The sequence below is a fragment of the Lethenteron reissneri genome, chromosome 32, assembly GCF_015708825.2.
Source record: "Lethenteron reissneri isolate LAM-NWPU_2019-01 chromosome 32, ASM1570882v1, whole genome shotgun sequence".
NCBI lineage: Eukaryota > Metazoa > Chordata > Hyperoartia > Petromyzontiformes > Petromyzontidae > Lethenteron > Lethenteron reissneri.
This window is the reverse complement of record NC_083810.1, coordinates 9537954-9558536: the sequence shown is the minus strand read 5'-3', so window position 1 is coordinate 9558536 and position 20583 is coordinate 9537954. Positions and strand designations below refer to the sequence as shown.

Sequence of the window (20583 nt, the reverse complement as noted above, 5' to 3'; positions counted from 1 at the left end):
GGCGCATCGCCGGCTGCGAGTGCGACGCCTGCGGAGGCGCGTGCCGCCGATTCCGGCCCCCGCAGGCGACGAGACCGTGGGGGAAATTGGGCCCCCCATTCCGCACTCTCGAGTTGGCGCGTCCAAATTCAAATCCGATTGGTCGTCGCCCTGGTGACGTCATCGACGGTCAGCCAATGGGCGATCGGGGGGGGCTTCGCCGCGCGCTTCCCCCCCCTCCCTCTTGACGCGTTTCCAACGCGCACCCTTCGCCTCGCGCCGGGTGGGCGGGGCCAAGGCGCGTCACGCAAGGGGGGGGGGCGGCGGGGGGGGTTGGATATTAGCCCCGCCTTCTTTTAATTAAGCACCGCCCCCCCCTCTCTCTTCGTGTTCTGATTGGCTAGTGAACAGAGGGCACAGATAACGAAGGGCTTATAAACAACACTGGGGGGGAAATAAAAACGGACGACGTTTCAGACATTGGCCCTTTTTCATAGCACATATGTGTTGATGTTGCTTTGGCAGTGGTGCACACAAGCGCAACGTCATGAGCTATGATCAAGGGCCATTGCCTGAAACGTCGCCTGTTACAGTATATATTTTGTTTTACTTTAAGGCCACAATTATTGGGGAAAGAGTTGGGAGAGTGAGTCCACTGTGATACACACAAATAACAAATAAAACCTTGATAACTGACGAATTCATTGAATTTTGTTAATGTAAAAAAATTCCATATGAATTATTCCTGATAACGGGTTTTATTTTTTTTAGCTATCATTTGTGGCCAGGTCACTTTTGAACAATACGTTCATATCTTGATTTGAAGCTTTCGTGACTGCAGGAACTCATACGTTAATACCTCAGTGGGCTTTGTCTGGTTAGGACGGGGATGGTTTAATTTAATTTGTATGCGTTTGGGTAATTTGTTTACCTTTCTTGTGTGCACTTTGCACTCCCTATCGTATTTTTGTATTGTTCGTTGCTGTTAACGTTCTGACCCGCCCCGACTGAACATCTGTGGGAAAACAGCCTCATAGCCCATCGGATTCCTCCAGTATAAATACAATATTCTGACTAATTAATTAATTATTATTTGCCAAACCTTGCATCTCAAATTTGGTTAACAATCACGCCCCGTATCGTCGCTCGCATCAATACGCCCCGCCCACTTTCCGTGAAGCCCCGCCCACTTCATGCGAGGCCCCGCCCACTTCCTACGAGGCCCCGCCCATTTCCCGCGAGGCCCCGCCCACTTCCCGCGAGGCCCCGCCTCGACGCGTGACAGGCCCGAGTGGCGTTTGGGGTTGGTGAGTAGGAGGGGTGTAGGGAGGGGAGGGGTGGAGGGGGCAGTGGGGTGTAGGGAGGGGAGGGGTGTATGGAGGGGAGGGGTGGAGGGGGGAGTGGGGTGTAGGGAGGGGAGGGGTGTAGGGAGGGGAGGGGTGGAGGGGGAAGTGTGGTATATGGAGGGGAGGGGTGGAGGGGGGAATGGGGTGTAGGGAGGGGAGGGGTGGAGGGGGGAGTGGAGTGCATGGAGGGGGGGGATGAAGGGGGGAGTGGGGTGTAGGGAGGAGAGGGGTGGAGGGGCAGTGGGGTGTGTGGAGGGGAGGGGTGTAGGGGGGTGTAAGGGGCGGGGCGGGGGGTCTCGTGGGTTTGGCTTTCAACATCCAAACAAGACGCCGGCGTTCTGTGCCCACCTCTCCACGGCGGTGATGCTTTGGGTAGTCACCCGCCTCTCTTTAGCGGTAGCAGCAGCAGCCGGACAGAATCGAGAGTGCTGTAGTTAGTTAGTCAGTCTCGGGGTGGGGAGTCATTACGTTGATGTTGGTGGGAGCAACATTGTTGTTGTGTTGTTGTTGTTGGCTCGACTTCACCGCGGGTGCAACTTCTGTCAACCCGTCAACCCGTGAGATCTGTGGCGTTGATGGTGGTGGGGATTTGCTGTCGTGTTCATTTCTTCTGCAGCTATTTGGTGGCGGGCGGGGTTACACCTTCGTAGTATTGTAATCGTCAGTCCCGCTGTTATAGTTATTAGTAGTTGGGTTGGTGGTGGGTGGTGGTGGCTTTAAGGAGGGCGGAGGAGGTAGGAAGCCGGCGTGGCCCTCGCTGCCATGTTGAATGCGCTGACACATGTAGCAGCAGCAGTAGGCTGTAGTTAGTAGCAGCAGGCTGCAGTTAGTTAGTAGCAGTTCTTTACAACAAGAGCTATTAACAACCACATCGTTGTTGGCTCATCCTCACCCCCCTTGCTTTTCATCGTCGGCGCAGTCGGCCCGTTCTTTTATTGCACCGCTGCTATTAATTTTACTTGGTGGGGTGGAAGCGGAAAGGGCCAGGGGGGCTTGGGGGGGGGGGTGGTGTTGGTGTCGGTGTTGGTGGTGTTGGTGGTGGTGGCCGTGCAAACGGAACAAAGCGCGTGGCTGTGTGTGTAGGGAGAGACACAGCCGTGTCGCTACTGTACCGCGGCGTGTGCGACACGGTACAGTACACAGCACGCAGCAGGGGGTGGTGGGGGGTTAGTTTGCAGCAGCAGACAGCAGCAGCAGTGATACAGACAGCAGTGATATAGACAGCAGCATACAGACAACAGCAGCGTACAAACAGCAGCAGTGGTACAGACAGCACCGCCTGGCATCAGAGTGCACACGGAGGGAAGAGTCGGGGTGGTGGAGGTGGTCGCGCTTTTTAAAAGGCCGTGGAGCGAGAGCCGGGAGGCGGTGTCGGTAGGTGGTGACCAGGGGGGCAGCGGGAGATTGGAAGAAGAAGAAGCAGCAGCAGAAGCAGCAGCAGCAGCTACCAAACAAGCTACAACAGCAGCTACAACAACAGCAGCTACAACAACAGCAATCAGCAGCAGCAAGCTGCAAAGCGGCGGTCGTCATTTACACAGCAGGCGACGTACGGGGCGAGTGAAATAAGCTAACGAGGTGTTCGAGAAGAGAGGACGACTTGCGAGGCGACGAACACAGCAGTCGACCGGACTCGCCATTGGTGGTCTTACGAGCAAAGAAGCAGAAGAAGGACGAACGGAGACAGCCGAGGAGCAAGCGACGACGACGGCGGATTGACTGCTGCTGCTGTGGTCGGTAAGCGACACGAACAGCAAACACAACATCTGCAGGAGATAGCCAACAAAGCGACGGGCAGTGGAGTAGTAAGAGGCGATTTGAAAGCTGTAGCCCGGAAGGCAAACGTGGATGTGATATAGCAAGCAAGCAAGACACTTTGCAGGCTGCAACAACAACAACAACAATCGTAGTGCAACGTCGAACCTTACAGAGCTTCAGACGTCAAGGTACAAAGATAATCTACGGGCAAAGTGTGGTGACTAAACGCTACTAACTTAGTAAAAGCACAGCATTGATTGTCGTGAAACCTTCGTCAGCTGTCTAACATCTACCGGGTGGTCCGAGAGGGAGGGCTGCTGCGTGCCGCCACGTGCTTTGAGAAGCAACCCTCGAGTCTAGCGGGGTAGGTAAGTAGACGAATTAGTACTCCTAGGTTTTTTCGGTGAAGTCACGTAGGAAAAAATAAGTAAATAATAAAATAAATAATTGAAATAAAATAATATTATTTCTATTATTTTATTATTTGCTTATTTTTACCTACGTGACTTTGTCGAAAAAAACCTAAGAGTATGAATCCTTGCAGTCACGAAAGCTTCAAATCTAGAGCGAATTAGTCCCGAGTTTATATCGGCTGCTGCTGTCGAGATAGGGGTGGGTGACTGGCTGTGTGGGGCAGGTGGGGACATGCATTAGTGGGTGACTGGACAAGAAGACACCCAGTAGGTAGGTAGGGCGAGAGCGATTTGTGTGGACTGACGGGTGGAGGTGGTGGGGTAGGTGATAGACCGGCTCGAAGATGCACGTGGACGTAGATACCAGGGCGGAGAGCGCAGCACTGGGGAGAGGGCAGGACAAAGAGTTGCACTCGTGTACAGGTGGGTAGGCACATCGGGGTGGGCATAAAGGTTAAAGAGGTATGGGGGGGGAGAAGAGTTGAGAATAAACACGTGGACGTGTTAGGTGAATCATGCAGGTGAACAAACACTCGAGCAGAGAGGTACTACGGTACATACCTGTCAACCCATTATCAGTGCCCTACCTTATTAGAGACTAATTCAGACCTTATTGGTCATCCCGTGCCTTTTATAAATCACAATGTTTTTCCTACAAATTCCCATCACAAAGGAGAAATACAAACAAGTAGACAACCACCACTAGTGCACTCACCACTAGTACGCTCACCAATAGTACACTCACCACTACACTCACCAATAGTACACTCACCAATAGTACACTCACCGCTAGTACACTCACCAATAGTACACTCACCACTAGTACACTCACCACTACACTCACCATTACATACCTGTCAACCCCTCAATGCCCTACCTTATTAGAGACCAGTACAGACCTTATTGGTCACCCCGTGCCCTTATAAATCTCAACATTAATCCTACAAATCCCATCACAAGGGAGAAACACAAATAGACAACATTTTTTGTTTGCCCTTATTGAAACGGCTTTATACCATATGGACCTGACAGGTATGCGGTGCAGGTTTGTGCGTATAATAAAAAGTTGAACGATGTGAACAGGACGACGGACGGGAACTTCAGCTGGACTGAACGGGACTCCGCAGGCGGCAAGCTGCAGGTGGACACGCGAGGCCGTAGGGCGATGAACGGCTTCAGCACGGAGGAGGACAGCCGCGACGGGCCTTTGGGCCAGACATGTTGCCTCATCGACGACGGAGAGCGGTGCGGGCGACCGGCGGGCAACGCGAGCTTCAGCAAGAGGATCCAGAAGAGCATCTCGCAGAAGAAGCTCAAGCTGGACATTGACCGCAGCGTAAGTCTTGTACGTGCAAAGGCGGGCAGCGAGAGAGAATATCTTGGGGCCTTTGTGTGCGTGTGTGTGTGCGCGCACGTGTGAGATTAATTCATTCAGTCGGTTCAATCAGTGCCATGGGTCGTGTGGGCCATAATATCTCGGCGAGTCAAATTCGTCAGCTCAGTCAAGCCATGAGACATGCCATATATCAGGCGTTTTCTAACTTAATCCTATCAACTATTCCACAAATCATTCAATCCATAATTAATTCAGTAATTGCATATAGCAGTCAATCTGTCGTGGCATTATTTAATTCATTAGTCATTCCATAGTCCAGTTATTCCATGAATTAAGCATTCCTTAAAATAATTGAGCCATTCAATAAACCACTCTGGTCATTTGCCTTAGAATTTGTTGGTCAATAAATCAGGCCACCACTTATCGCAAGTCTCCCACTTAAACAGCAACAACCTCATTGGGTCCCTACCTTCAATAACAAATGTACACAACATTCATCCTTTATTAAATCATTCTGTTCATCCTAAGTCCAGAAGGGAATAATCCCTTCATAGGATGCGCAATGAATAGGTGGGAGCATTGTGAACACAAGGCTCTGCTGCAAGAGACATCTGGATGGAGAGCAAAAAGTAAAAACAAACAATTGGGATGGTGTAGAGGAATGAGCAATATATAAGGATGTATTAAACTTTTAAAATTCCTTGGAAAATATTGCAAGATTAGCTTACAATACGAGGATATAAAATTGTGCATCACGCTATAAAATTAACCAACTACTTTAAATTGTAAAATGATAGATAAAAAGTCTTATCAAAGATCCACAGTTATTCTGAGGTGCAAAAATAAATAAAAAAGCAGCTACATCATGGGATCTCCCTTGCCTTTTGATGCATTGTCTTTGTGCTGTTCACCTTTTGGCGTCCTCTGGTCTAACACCGTTTGAGACGAGGCTCAAAGAAAGCTGCCTCTGGTGTGAACCAATCAGTTTCAAGGACAATGCATTTATTATCAGAGTATGTTTTTTGTTTGCATTCTGACCACAAGCATTGTGGTTAATGCAGACATGATTCCTTGTAAAAGGTTTCAGTTTGGTGTTTTAACATCTTAACACCTGTTTTGTTGCCAGAAAAAAGGGGAAAACCCTATTATAAAAAAATATTTGTTTAGAATATTTCTAAACTGAATAACGGTGTACTTGGAAGAAATGCAGTGACATTTTTTGCCAAATTATATAAAAAGCGGCATACTATAGTTTAATCACCGCATTAAATTAATTGACTATAATGTTCATCAAAAACAGTTGTTCAGGTTCAACGATTTTGCATATCTTTAAATAGAGACCTTAATCTAGATGTATTCCTCAAACCATCTGGGGTACTTCCGGACAAAGTAGAAAGCTCAAAGAACAGGAAACATCTGAAAATCCGAGATTTTTAATTTTTAAGGCCCTCATATCTCGATTTTAAGTACCCCATAAACGACGAACTATTCTATATTTTATTGTTTTTGAGATATTTCGGATTCAAGCAGGTTTTGAATGAAAAAATACGCATTTTATGATGTTCAAATCTTAATTATTCGAAAACGTTAAAAGATAGGATCATCCCCTCAGAGTATTAAGTTCGTTAATGTTTGTTCTTTCTAATAAAAAAAGAACGGAATCTTTAAATTGAGAATTTTCCGATTGGGGACGTCTTTAAACATAATAAGTTGAATCAAGTCGTCGACAATTTTAGTGTTTTTTGCGGAAAAATATAAATTTTTGCAGTAGTTGTGTCCGATCGTAGATAAAAATTGTAAACAATCATATCAGGTTAAGTATTTTATTTATTGAAAACGTTTGCCTGGGGAAGATAGGCTTTGTGAACTAGTACTGAATATGAAAACAAATCGGCATCCTTTTATTTAACTCGTATAAGGGCCCACTAAGATTCATTATCACTTCCGCAGGGACGTCTTGGGGGGCACCTGTATCTTCATCGGGATAGTGCCATTGTGTCGTTTATTGTTAAAAGTATTTTAGAGTATAGCCAAATGAACGTTCCGCTGGTTAACTGCTTTACTATCTGGTTACATTATTGTGCATTTATGCTCACCGATTAAGGCCACCCCGTGCTGTGTATGTATAATTCATTGCCCCCCCCCCCCCACTTCACCAACCTACACTGAGCAGTGTGGTGAAGTATGGTCGGTCAAACACCCCCCTCCATTACACGTTTGACATCGGGAGGCTTTCATCCAGCAGTGGATTAACAAAGGGCCGTTTATTATAAATACAGTTTAAATCTGACAATGTTTTAGATCGTCTGCATTGCATTTAATTTGGCCTTTTGTATATGTGCCAGTATTGTAGCCGTGCGTGCCATTTTAAGTCCTTGTGGTATACTGCAGATGTTTTGTGTGCACAGGCTGTGTTGTGTATTGCAGGTTGGTCTTAATCTCTGCCGGTGCATTGCATGATAGCCGTGCATGGAATATTGCATGCACTGTGTGCATACCGAATTCGCTTTTGACATCACCTTTTCTGTCGAACACGGCCTTGCTTCGGTCTCTGCTACGTTCTTGGTCCTCTCGGCAACTGCCTGTCAGCCGTGCAGTGCTCCGATTGTCTCACCGTACAGGTTACTGCACTTACAGCCAGAAAGAGAAAACTCTCACTGTGTCTGCCCCATCTCTTACACAATGGGGCCGCGTTGCAGCACAACAACTTGGCTGGTAGTCTACACTTCCCCCGCTAGTGTCGTGCAACCCAGGGGGGCTGCCATCGTTAGACGTTGCAGGGGTGGTGCAGTAATCACCGCTTGTGCCTCGGAACAGGAATTAGCTGGGTTTAACTCCTGACTCGCACGGCGTATTTTTGTATGTTTTCCTCCTGTTCTGCATGGGTTTGCTCTGTGTTGTTCGGTTTCTTCCCATTGGCTAAAAACGTGCAACGTATGTACAGTGTGGTGAACTTCTTTCGCACCGTACGTGGTCAGTCATGTATTCCTGGGTGAATAAGTTATGATTATAATATAAATAATAACGCAAGCGTGATGTTTTCATATCTTTGGTCGTCAGAGTGTCCTTGCAATATCTCCCTCACTATGTCTGTGGTCTCTGCTTTCACGCCACCCGCATGAACCAGCATGGTGTGAAATATGGTCAGATAACACCCACGACCTAAATGGCATGGGACTGGCCCTCATCCAGCAGTGGATTTTTTTTGTTATCACTTGCCGAGCACAGGCACAAAGGCAACCCACCCCCCAAAATGCCAAGCAGCCAGCAACAAAACTGCACAAGTGAAGGTGTAACAGATAAGAGTTCATACTTTTATTCGATTGATTGAGATTAAAGGAACTCGAAAAAAAGAGCTGATGTGGCAGCAATTGTCAAAAGGGCTTTTACAAGCACAACCAACCGCCCTGTGGTTGCGGCTGGCTTGCCCGCTGGGTGGATTTGCACAGAAAGAAATGTCAGTCATCGTGTGGCGGTATTGTTGTTCAAGGCAAAGTGTTATATCGTTTTAAAATGTATTTTTTAAGGGATTGAGATTCCGACATTAGAATTCGGAGTGCCTGGAGAAAGAAAAAATCACGCACGTTAGTTGAGAACGCTGGAAGCTTTTGGGAAAAAAAACGATTTGACTTGCGAACTGGTATAGGCATCACCTCTTTGCCCAGCAGGTGGGAGTCTTGCACACCAGCAAGGTTCGTGCTTGAGCTGGCCATGCCTTTTGCACCATCCCCACCAACCCAGACATCGCAAGCCAGTGCTTCTTGATATTGTCTGTCAAACAGCCAGACTTTATTTGTGGACTGAATTTAATTCTCCATCATCACTGCTTGATGAAGGCTTCCTTCAGCAACCATCATCTCAATGCTGTGATAGAAAGACAAAGATCACCCACCCTATTGCCTTAACAGATGTTGGGGCAAGTGCTGTTAGCGAGCAGCTATATACTCCACCTAGCACCTGCACACGAGTTTATTTCATCACTCCATCTTCTCGGATGTTGTATCGTGTGTATCAGCTATTAAATGTGGGCTTTATTATTATAGCGGTGTCTACAAATCCAATTGCTCTTCATAATAAGCTGATCAAACTGGACTGCTATTGTCAGGGCTATTGATAATAGGCTGATCAAACTGGACTGTTTTCGTTAGGAATTTAGAGCGTACACATGTAGTTTTAGTCATCAAAATAATAACTTGTATCAAGCTAAGTATGTACAGTAGAAAATATTCTGGCACTAACAGACTGCGAGCGAGCTCCTTGCCGTAAAACATCGATGCTGTTGCCAATATAAAAGATTACCCATTTCACGTTGTGCTCCTAAAGCCCAGCCAATAAACAAAAATAGGGCACTTAGTTGACGCTGTTAGTGGTAATGGGAACCTTAGTTCCTGCATTAATCTCAGCTGCCTGTGCCCGTGTATCCTGCTGCCCGTGCAGCATCTATCTGCCCGCGTCCACCGATTTGTGCTTTGCTTAAAAATGCAACGGCTTGCGCGTCAAAAGCTCAAATCATGTTCCATTAGCGCTGCTTCGTGTACTGCGTTGAAGTCCGGGGCCCCCGTTTGCGGTGGAACTCAACTCACTTTCTAACGAAAATGAAATCTGCAAAGTGACGAGAAAATCCATCGTAACAGCATCAGCAACAACAAAAAGTTTTAACAAAGGGCAGGCGAACAAAAAAGAATACCCCGCACACCAGGCTACGCATTTTTTTTTATTTTACAGCGAGTGAATGGCGCCACTAGGCACAATCGCCGGCTCTGTGTGTGAGTGTGCTCGCCAAAGGGTAGGAAGGGCCCATACCGGGGGATGGGGTGTGTGTAGTAGTAGTAGGCAGTTTCTTCTTTTTTTTTAGAAGAGGGCAGGCAAGGCAGGCAGGCCTCGCCACCAAAAAACTGTGGGCGGTTACATTCCTGCTGGGCCCACCATGGCAACCCGAGATCAAGTTCGCGTGCCTTCTTTTTACCCGAGTGCCTGAGCCTCAGCCATTGTGTACCCGACCGTGTCATGACCCTGCTGCTGATGCTGCAGAAGCACAGCCCAGTTGCAATGCCGTCGGGACAGAGTGTTGCGGTGGTGCACGTGTGTGTGTGTCCTGTAAACATCGCCGCTCGGGAGACAAACGCGGCCGGGCGTGATGCTGACCACCCATATGTGTCGTGCCGGCCTTCATAGATGCTATTGTACTCGCTAACAGCACTTGCCCCAACAGTCTGTTAAGGCTATGCGGGGGATCTTTGTCTTTGCACGCCTTTGCATGCAGGGCTGCCATGGGGCATGGCTTTAGTAGGTTTCCAGCTGTCGTGGAGCGGTTAGCGCGCTGTGCTACGAACCCGGCGACCCGAGTTCCATTCCTGCTCAGGGCCACCAACACCAGTGACGAGATTATCTGAACCGGTCCTGGGCCTCCCCTAGGTCGACTCAGCCTCAAGTGAGTACCTGGTGTGATGTGTAAACATCGCCACTAGGGAGACAAAGGCGGCCGGGCATGGTGCTGGCCACCCACACCCTCGTGTGCTGTTCCAGGCTTCATAGGTGCTTGCCAACAGCACTTGCCCCAGCAGTCTGTTAAGGCTATATGGCGGATATTTGTCTTTGTACTGTACTCCCGTGCGTTGCATGCAGAGCGTCCCATCGTGCATGGTTTTTTTTACTATGTTTACAGATTTATTTTCGTTCTCCAGCTTTGCCAAACCGGATGGGTCACAGTCACTTCAGGCCGTGTCGTGTGAGGAGCGGTGGCGCAGCGGTTAGCGCACTGCGTTACGAACCCGGCGACCCCTCTCGCTCCCCAGTCCGATTCCCACACCACGGCCAACATCGGTGATGAATATCTGAACCGGTTCTGGACCTCCCGTAGGTCGACTCAGACTTACATATGTGAGTACCTGGTGTAGTGTGTAAACATCAGCACTGGGGAGACAAAGACGGTCGGGCTTGGTGCTGGCCAACCACCCCCCCCTCGAGTCCCTTGTTGGCCTTCATAGGTGCTCGCTAATAGCACTTGTCCCAACAGTCTGTCAATGCTATACGGTGGATCTTTGTATTTGTGTTGTGCCATGAGAGGTTGTTTTAAGAGCTCTCATTCCGACCGCTTGTGTGCTTCGTTAATATCCGTGACCGGTTGCAGAGGCCGGGAAGGTCGTCACTCATAGCTTCATGTCTCTTAAATATGCTCTTCTATCTTGCAGTGATGGTGGTTGTTGTATGCCAGAGATTAATGGCGTTCAGTCCCAGTCGTTCTTGCCCTGCCTGTTTTTGTTGCTGAGCGTTTGTGAAATTCCGTAACACATTTGTCGATATCCAAATTGGAACAATAATCCACCAATTATGTAATTGAAATATACGTAGAAATAATTGCCCCCTCATGCGAAAACTTGGCAGGATGATGATGAAAAGAGTCACAAGCCTCAGTGAGACATTTCTGCGTATGTATTTTGAACTTCTTTTGTACCGCATGTAGCCAACGGTGTTAATCCTAGGTAACGAGCATGAATAATTATAATAACATTTTTCTACCAATGCTTTCAGGTGATGAAACGTTACCAAAAACGGCAACCACATTCGGCAATGACGCACAATAACTCGCGAGCGATGAGTGCCCCCATAACCAATTCATTTCACGTTCTTATATTTTTTCACCTTTTTTGCCTTGCTGGACAAGGTGCGGCACTTGTACATCTGCGACTTCCACAAGAACTACATCCAGAGCGTGCGCAACAAGAGGAAGCGCAAAGGCAGTGATGACGAAGGAGGAGACTCGCCCGACCATGATTTGGAGTCACCCGAGGTGAGCAGAGGCGGTGATCCACGGCGGGGAGTGTTGTTGGAGTTGGGTTTAGTCACCAGGGCGGTAGGAAGTGAAAGAACTTGTTCCTGGGGGAGACCGGGGAGGATCGTACGGGAGGCAAGGTGGGGGCTTATACTTTCGTGCAGGACAACTCGTTTTTTACCATTTCATGTTACCAATAAGGATAGTGTAATCTTTTTTGTGCGGGGAAGCCTCCGTGATCGTTGACTCCCTTAATCAGAACTGCATTGTGATGTTTGGCCAGTACCTTATTTAAAGGAGTCTTTTGCTTCGTGCGGGAGGAAACCGGAGTAGACAAAAAACCACGCACCTTCTGCATAGGCTCGAGAGTACATTGTTTTACTGTCGCCTTGCAGCTCAAGCCTACAACACCTGGTATTCTCAGGCAGTCTTTGATCCAAGTGTTAGCGAGGCTTCAGAGTAACCAGCAAAAACTCACGCATACCGTGGAGATAATGCTCCCAATTGGTGTATACTGTCTTCTGGTCACTGTGCAACCCATTGGCTTTGGGAGTTTCCACCAATCTCTACACGAGTCACCAATCCTTGCCCTCCAAAGTGGCTAGAAAGCATTGTGCGCCACCAGTATAGACTTATAAAGGAATCGTTATCAGTGGTGCACAACCCGAATTTAAATTAAATAAAAACTCGCTGCCTCATAACAGAAACATACATTTTTCGATTTAAAGCTTTCGTGACTGCAGGGATTCATCTTCTTGGTTCTTTTGGTAAAGTTAGTATGTTATTATATTATGTTATTATATTATTATGTAAAATTGTTATTATTTTATTACTTCCCTTCTACGTGACTTTACCGAAAGAACCAAGAAGAGAAACATATATAGTGGCAATACATTTTAGCTTGCTATGTTTTTTGCTCTTAAAATGTAGCATTAATCTCAATGGTGATGGATTTTGTGATTTTATTTACCCGTCTCTGCTGTGCTCTGCTTTTGTGATTGGAGGGTAGACAGTGGGCATGTAACAATGCATCCAGTCGTCAATTAAAATTACATTCTTACATTCACATTGCATGCATTGAATCACGTGTGAAAGAATACATTTACAATTAGTACAATGTAAAATGCCCAACATATATGGTCATTTAATATTTAGATTAATGGAGAAAAGACTAACGTACAAACTAGCTAGATAAAGCAATGCACAACACAAACAAAATGGTGAAAATGAGCCAAAACGATTATTCGTTTCTTGAGTCATATTGCAACCATGAATTGTGACAATTCATCGTATTTTTGTCAAGAATAATTGTTACCATGCTGATGTAGCCGGTATGGGCTTAATGTAAATGAACCACAAGTATCTTCTTGGTTCTTTCGGTAAAGTCACGTAGAAGGGAAATAATAAAATAATAAAAATGTTACATAATAGAATACAATTCTCACGACGTTTCGGCCACAACGCAAGCAGCCGTCCTCGGGTGAATAACAGGGCTGTCGGAAAGACAGCGTCTGAATCTCATTCGAAAGAACCAAGAAGATGAATCCCTGCAGTTACGAAAGCTTTAAATCGAAATTGAACCACAAGTATAATTGTGATTGGACCCACAGTCACGTGAGTGCACAGTAGGCTACGCCCACCAGTAGCGTAATCAATTCAGGGTATAGGGCACCTATTCAGATTCGGGTGGACACTACAGTACGGGGGTTGAGCATTGGGGTGGTGTGAATTGGGATTGATTGGTGTGCATCTGGTCATAATTACAGATGCACAAATGCTCCTCAGAAGAACACTTTGAAATAAAGAGTTGCAGTTACACAACCCTCTGGTGTCCCTTGGTGGTGGAGTCATCCGATTCTCAGGAGGGCAGAATACAACGCAGAGTATCCACTGATCACCTCTGAACTCATCAACTAATGTTGTTGTTTTTACTTGTTAACCGGCCTGTCCCCTCGTAACGATCACGGAAGGAGAGGGATAGGGCGGACCGGTTACACTGAGTAGGCAGCTGACTTCATGAATCATTCTCCTTCATGTGGATTGTTTTTTTACATATATATATAAACTAGCACTGTCTGTGCAATTGTGCGTGGGATCCATGACCGGGGTGGATGGTGGGTAAGGGAGGGAGGCGTGGTGTCAAAGCTACGCACGAGCCCAGCGCAGCGCTGTGGGATGCAGGTGGCGTGCACACGGTGACGTCACTGCCGCACAAACGCATTTGCGCATCAGCCAGGCAGACAGGAATCCAGGCAGGAGGCCAGCCAGAACTTTTTTCGAACGTATTATGAGCTTGTGATAGCATGATGTCACGGTTGCTGAACGCAGACCCTGAGGCCCAGTTTGCCAAGCATACGGCAACAAACGACACGATTAAAGTTGCAATTAATAAGAGTTAGAGTTAATGCAAAATATGGAGTTTCTGGGATCCTGGTTTTACTTCTTGTTTTTCACTGTGCTCTTCGTTTTTTTTTGTGGCTTTTCACTTGGTGGTTTTTTTTTTCAAGATGCCTTCCTTCGAAGTGCCTTGTTTTTTTTCATCTGATGGCACACTCTTTTGTGCCTTCCACCCAACTTTTTTTTTCCAGTTGTGGAGAGCACTGTGACAAACGCTAAGTTTGTTAGGGGGTGGGTATGCACAGAGTATTACTTGCATTCCGAGGGGTCCAAACCCCATCTCCCCACCCACCTCCTGCAATTTGATGAAATGTCACGTTTCAGAGTTGCAGTTGATTCCTCTTAAACATCATGCGCGTGAGGGGGCAAAATTTATTTTCTTTGAACCTATCTACGTGACTTTACCGAAAGACCCAAGAATATGCATTATTCTGTGTTTAATCAGTTGTTATATTGTAGTTGTGCTGTTGCAGTTTTCTGTAATGAGACAAGATTTCACTTGGAACGATTAGATACTGGCCACAAAAGTTGATTTTACAACTACTGAAGTTTGCTTCTTTATCAACTCTCCGGGCACAGCTTTCATGTTCCCTGTAAAGAGTGTTTCGGCACGTGTGATGCAAATAAAACTGACAGTTGTAATTACCGGAAATGAAATACGCTGAATTAAGTTAACAAACCAAATTTGAATCCTGTTTTTTTTTACTTTGTTTAGTAATGGCATGATGTGAGCTCTTGAGCAATTGGCCCATCACGAGTGTGACAGTCCTATTGATGGCATATTGAATGATGTGTGTGCCTCGTGTCTGTGCCAGGTGGATTTGTTTCAGCTGCAAGTGAACACTCTGAGGCGGTACAAGCGGCACTACAAACTGCAGACAAGGCCAGGCCTCAACAAGGCACAGCTGGCGGAGGTGAGGCACTACGCACGTTGAGTACGCTGGAATCGGCAGCAGCTCTTGGCACCCGCCGGACACACGGGATCCACAATAGACTACAGAGGAACCAGAAATTCTCCTATACAAACACACACACATGTAGCATGCACAAGAACCATCAGTTTTTCTATACACTCGGCAAGTACCTCGGACTTGGCAACACATTACCCCTCTATACACACACTGCTCATCACCTAGTACCTCTCTAAACACACTATTCATCACCCAGTACCCCTCTATACAGATCCCCTTTTATGCCTCTATACAGTTATTGACTGTACAAGCTGAAGATGTATACACAAAGATCCCCCATTTATCCATATGCAGTGGTATATAGCCACAGACTGCTGCTATGGTGTAATATCGAGGGCGCTGTTTAACTCTCCCCCACAGCAGCTGGAACAATGTGAATTTTTTTTTAAATCTCCCCACCTCTACCCACCCAGCAGCATTAATGGGTTCACCACAATTAGTCGATAAGCAGGTCACGCGCGCTGGGATGATTAAGGTGTGTGTGTGGGTGTTGCCGCTTCCAAGACATCTGGCCAGCGTGGTAGAGAAAGGTCCTCGGGAGCTCCCTCTCCTGGGAAGCCCCTTTCTCCAGGAAATGGCACGAGCAAGAAATATCTGGGCTGGCACACCTCCCGTACCTTTTTGTGTAGAGACAAGTGCTGTAAACAGGCATCTCTTAACGTCCGGCGCTGCACGCGAGATGGTTGGCTAGGTTCACATCTTGCTTGGCCATTTTTCTCTCCCCCCCCCCCCCATTGCTGATATTTTGCACCTTGCACCCAGGTTTTCGGTTGGCCTATGTGAGGCCTACGACAGGTTCAGATGCTCATTCATTGCCTCGGGTGTTTTTCCTTGGATGAGGATCAAACCCAGGTCATCTCGGTTAAAGTGCAACACACAAACCAATGTGCCACTGCTCCCCACATGCATACAACAACAGCAGCAGCAGCAGCTGCTGCATTTCGCAGTGATGTCACCACAGTGTTTGTGCTGGGCTCGGTGCAACGGCAAAGGTCCCCTGTATAGCTAACATACTTTTGGGGCAAGTGATCTTAGCAAGCGTCTATCAAGGCCGGCAGGGCACATGAGGGTGTAGGTGGCCAGCACCACACATGCCCGCCTATGTTTCCCTAGTGGCGATGTTTAAACGCCGCACCAGGTTCTCATTTGAGGCTGAGGTCGACCTCGGGGAGCCTAGGACCAGCTCAGATAATCGTCACTGGTGTTGACCATGAGCGAAAATAGAACTCCGCTTGCTGTTTTCGTCGTGCAGTACGCTAACTGCTGCGCCACCGCTCCTCAGTATGCACTAGGTGCACTCGCACATCCACACGCATGCACAAAATCCATACCGGGCGCAACAACGCTGTCCGCATACACAGACTGCAACTACACAGCACCCATCTCGGCTAAAGCTGGGTGCAGCTTTAGCTAAAGGGGTGTGTGCAATGGAGTGTCGGGTCATGACCAGACAAGGCTGCGTGAATGGGGTCACTGCTTCCTAAAGGGGACACGATACACGTTTAGGGTTTTTACAACCGTTTCGCACAATCTGAGCAGGATTCATAGTAACAGTTACCATAAGTTTTTTTTTCTAGCAGAGAGGGCAGAGTGCCTCCGTATTTCTGGCAAGCTGTCTCGTTCGCATAGAGAAACAAAAAAGGCACAATGGGGGAGATGCGGTGTCATACTGGGCGAGTGCTGTGCACAAGAGACACCACCTTAATTCTCATTCTGGAACAACGCCACGTATACTGGGGTAATATGGCACCAGCTTCGTTGCAATCCGTTGCTGCGGGCGAGAAAATATCAATTGGCGTGCGGGCAATGGCGAGAGAGGATGAAAAGCAGTTTCAAAGGAGGCGTCGGTGTATTGTGAAGGAATTAGGTAATGGATGCACACGAGTGGCACACAGAGGATGGGCAGGGGCGGGTTAGCCAACGGATTTCAAGGGATTTGCAGGTTGCTGTGACACATTCTGGCGGCTGTGGGAGGAAGCGGAGGCTGCGGCTTTACTCTCCCATGCCCGTGATGGATGGAAGTGGGCAGTGCTGCATGCGGACGCATACAATTGTGTGCGTGCGCGCCCACAAGCTCATTGTCATGCGTTATTAGGTCCTCCTTCGGCGAGTCGGGATCGCCATTGGCGGGTATTCTCCATTTATTGTTGCGGCATGTGCACATGGGCGTACAATTTGCGGCTTAAAACATTATTGGCTGTGCCATTCTGCAGTCTTTGATGCGTAATCCAGTCGCGCTATTTTGTGTACCATTCCACCGGGGAATCAAAGGCTGAGAGAGGAGGACAGAAGTCCGTGTAAAATGTATTTTTATACAGTGTAGTAGTGTTTATTGTATGCAAAATCTTTCCGTCTTTGTTTTAAATAAAAATGGCACGGCTTTGAATTGAGCGTGAGCCGCTCGGTGTTGATGAAGACAATACGTCATTTTTGCAAGCCGGTCTCGCCCGGTTTTCCAGACGTGGCCCGTCATCGTTCAAGCGAGCGGGGGACTTGATACGCATTAGCAACGTGCACACGTTGAGCGGTAATGAGATCGCACATCCGTTCTGAAGGGCAGACGGAGGCAGCCGGGCGGGGGTTGGTCTTACCAGGGGACGGATAAATAGGCTACGTCTCTGCCTTATGCGGCAAAGAAAACGTGACGCCTTTTCCAGCAAAGGGTGGCGGCGATGTTTACGACTCGAGCGTGCTATTCAACAGATGGGATGTTGAAGATTAAAATTAAGACTCCCAAGGCACCAAATTTAGCCGGGTGTAGTTGGTGTCACCGCGTGGCTGTAATCCATCGAATTGAAGGGGCTTTGGTAGATCTCGGAGAGAGAATGTGTGCATGTCACTCGTCTGCCCTGAAGAGTATGCATGCAGAAGACAGCACAGCAAGTTGGTTGTTGACCTACCTGCGTAACATTTTCAGTGTTCTCTTTCTTGCAGGCAGTCCTGGGTTTTATGTGAGCACTTTGGTGTCATCCTGTCTGTTTAAAATACTGATATAAGAGATTGGTCTGCAGCAGAACCCTTCTGAAAAATAACACACTTTGTCATGAAACCGTGATGCTTTGCTGTTTTAAGAAAATAATTATTTTTACTTGACAATTATGTCACGATTCATATTATTGAGAGTTGGGCTTCACTACAGCTGCGTAAATGATCGAGTTGACGGCGCCGACTTGCGTTTGCTATGTTGCAGACAATCAGCCGCCACTTCCGGACCATACCCGTGAGCGAGAAGGACACGCTCACCTACTTCATCTACATGGTCAAGAACAACAAGAGCAAGCTGGACCAGAAGCCGGAAACGGTCACCGGATAGAGGTCAACCCCTCTCTCCGCCCCCATCGAAGGGTAGTCCCACCCGAACCCCGAATCCGCATCGCCCACACGCACGTACACTGAGCCTCGCGCACACGCCCGACCGACCGCACGGAAACACGCGGCACCTGCGGCCCTGTGTGTACTCTCCTTCCATTCCCCTACTTCACACCACGGGGGTCGCGAGTGCCACGAGTGCGGAGGTCACGCACGTGGGTTCCCGCTTGTTGCTCCGTGAACGTGGAGTCAACCTCCACCAATGCCACACGCGCGTTGGCAACGCCATTAAGTGTGGCCAGTGCTCGTACTGAGATCGCCAATTAATGGGGAGGTCATTTTTTTCTTGGAGGTTGGGGTGGGGGGGGGCGATCAGGGACTCGGCTGAACATAGTGCATGTGCCGAGTTTGCTGCTCCCATCGTATCCCATTGATCAGTTTTTTTTGTGAACGTAAGACACCTTACGCCGTCAGCGGGTTGACGAAACGTGGTTGTTATTTTTGAAGTCTCTCCAATCTCTTGCACTCGGCGTGCAGTCGGCAAAGACGCTGAGGCACGAGGATGCCTTCGTTGCGATTGGCCCCGGCACGTTGTTGACTCGCCGGTCCGAGTTGAGCGCTTTCCTACTCGGCACTTGGCGCTTCTAGGCGTCCCTTCTGGCAATCTGGCACCAACGGTTGTCAGCGTTGGCCACATTCAGAGGTGCGAAAATAAATTCATGCCGACCCCCAGTGAAGGCCTTGGAAAAATGCATCCTGGCAGCAAACAAACGAATCCCCGCAAAGTCTGCGTTTGGCTCCCAACAAAGTAAGATTGGGGAGCTTAACGTGTTTTGTGCCGTAGGATTGATCGCATTTGTTCGTGAAGCTTGCCGATTGGCGAGTTCCGACAAATGCATCTTTGCGTGAGAACTAGTCAAGACACTGACACGAGAGAACCTGCGTACACACGGGCTTAATGAGCAAACTCACTTTTTCCACCAATCACAAGACCTCTGACTGAGTAATATCATACTCTTTTAACATTTTAAACATTTACAGTTTTTTATGCCCGGTTTAAAAGGATGTTTGCTTTTTTTTGGGCCTGTTAATGACCCCACCCCCCTCCCTGCTCTTTTGACCATTGGGGGGTGGTCATCTCATTTTTAAAGCTCGTTTATTTAGTCAAGTGGTAGAAATTCCATGTTCCAGCGGTGTGGTGGCATTTTATGGTGTATCTCGGCGTCACCGAAAATCTTCCACACCGTTTGTCGCGTGCGAAGGCTGAAGACAACACGCAACTGCCAGGATGCGTTTTGCTGTGTTTCTGGGTGCTATTGTTGGCGGACGGAAATAACAGGTGGGCGGTCCGAGCCGTACGTTTTTCTGTCCGTCCACCGAAAACACAAGCACTGGAGATGAAGAGGTCGGCAGGTTTCGTGTGGTTTTTAACTACCAAACTGAAAGCCTTTACTGGATACAAATGTAATTGAAGTTTTGGGTTATGAAAAAAAAAGCGACATGAATTTTTTTTACTTTTTTTTACGTGATGAAAGAGAAAATGTAATAAATTAATTTAGTAAGAAAAAGCAAGGTAAATAGGAAAAAAAAACTTTCGCAGATGTAAAGTGTAAGTGTCGAGCTTTATATGAACGTTACGTGCATTTGACCCATATTTAATTTGCGGTTTGCGCCTTGACCGCTCTCGTTGGCCTGCATCACGTTTGCAGAGCCATCGAGAGTCGTCACTTAACCACAGATTTTTTTTTTTACGTGTTCACCAAAGCTTTTATTGAAAAAAAAATGACGTGTACATTTGCTTCCCAACTACAAAATAAAGACAAGTTTTAAATCGCTTTCATGTATGTATTTTTATTAAAGTAAAGTGTCCAATAACATGGCTCGAGTAAGAAGAGTACGTGAGAGTAGATGAAATGTTTTGAAATCAATAAAGTAATTTGAAGTTCGAAAGATGGATAAAAGCTGAGCTCTGGGAGGAATTGGAATAACAAAAAATATTCTGCATTGAGGCAGCTGTGCACATTGCAGATGAGAGGAGTGAGCGATGTGCTTTGATTTGAACAAAAAAAACAATGGGATGGCATCGGTGTGTACGTTGTTCAGACTGCACTTTGATTTTGGTGACCTGGGGTTGAATTTCTGACCAATTATTAAAATCATTTGCAAACGGTGTTTGAACACAGAGCAAGCCTTCTCCCCCGATCAACTCAGCCGACAAATAAAAGCCGTGTTGCAGCGGTGGCGGCGTGGTCAACATCAGAAAAAAAATGACAACTTGAAATCGATATAGATCTAAAGAAAT

The 20583-nt window shown here is 47.4% G+C and overlaps 1 protein-coding gene across 3 annotated transcripts; it reads left to right on the top strand.

Moving 5' to 3' along the window:
* Positions 1-1617: 1617 nt before the first annotated feature.
* Positions 1618-20116, top strand: LOC133349999 (histone deacetylase complex subunit SAP30L-like). 3 transcript variants are annotated; one of them, XM_061563934.1, is made up of 5 exons: positions 1618-3062; positions 4580-4832; positions 11530-11622; positions 14817-14915; positions 18163-20116. In XM_061563934.1, exons 2-5 carry the CDS (start codon positions 4662-4664, stop codon positions 18283-18285), a joined length of 486 nt encoding a protein of 161 aa, XP_061419918.1. In that variant the 5' UTR covers positions 1618-3062; positions 4580-4661; the 3' UTR covers positions 18286-20116. The 3 variants fall into 3 exon arrangements, with proteins under 3 accessions (XP_061419918.1, XP_061419916.1, XP_061419917.1); XM_061563932.1 differs by having other exon boundaries at positions 4580-4841; positions 11497-11622; XM_061563933.1 differs by having other exon boundaries at positions 1621-3062; positions 11497-11622.
* Positions 20117-20583: the final 467 nt, after the last annotated feature.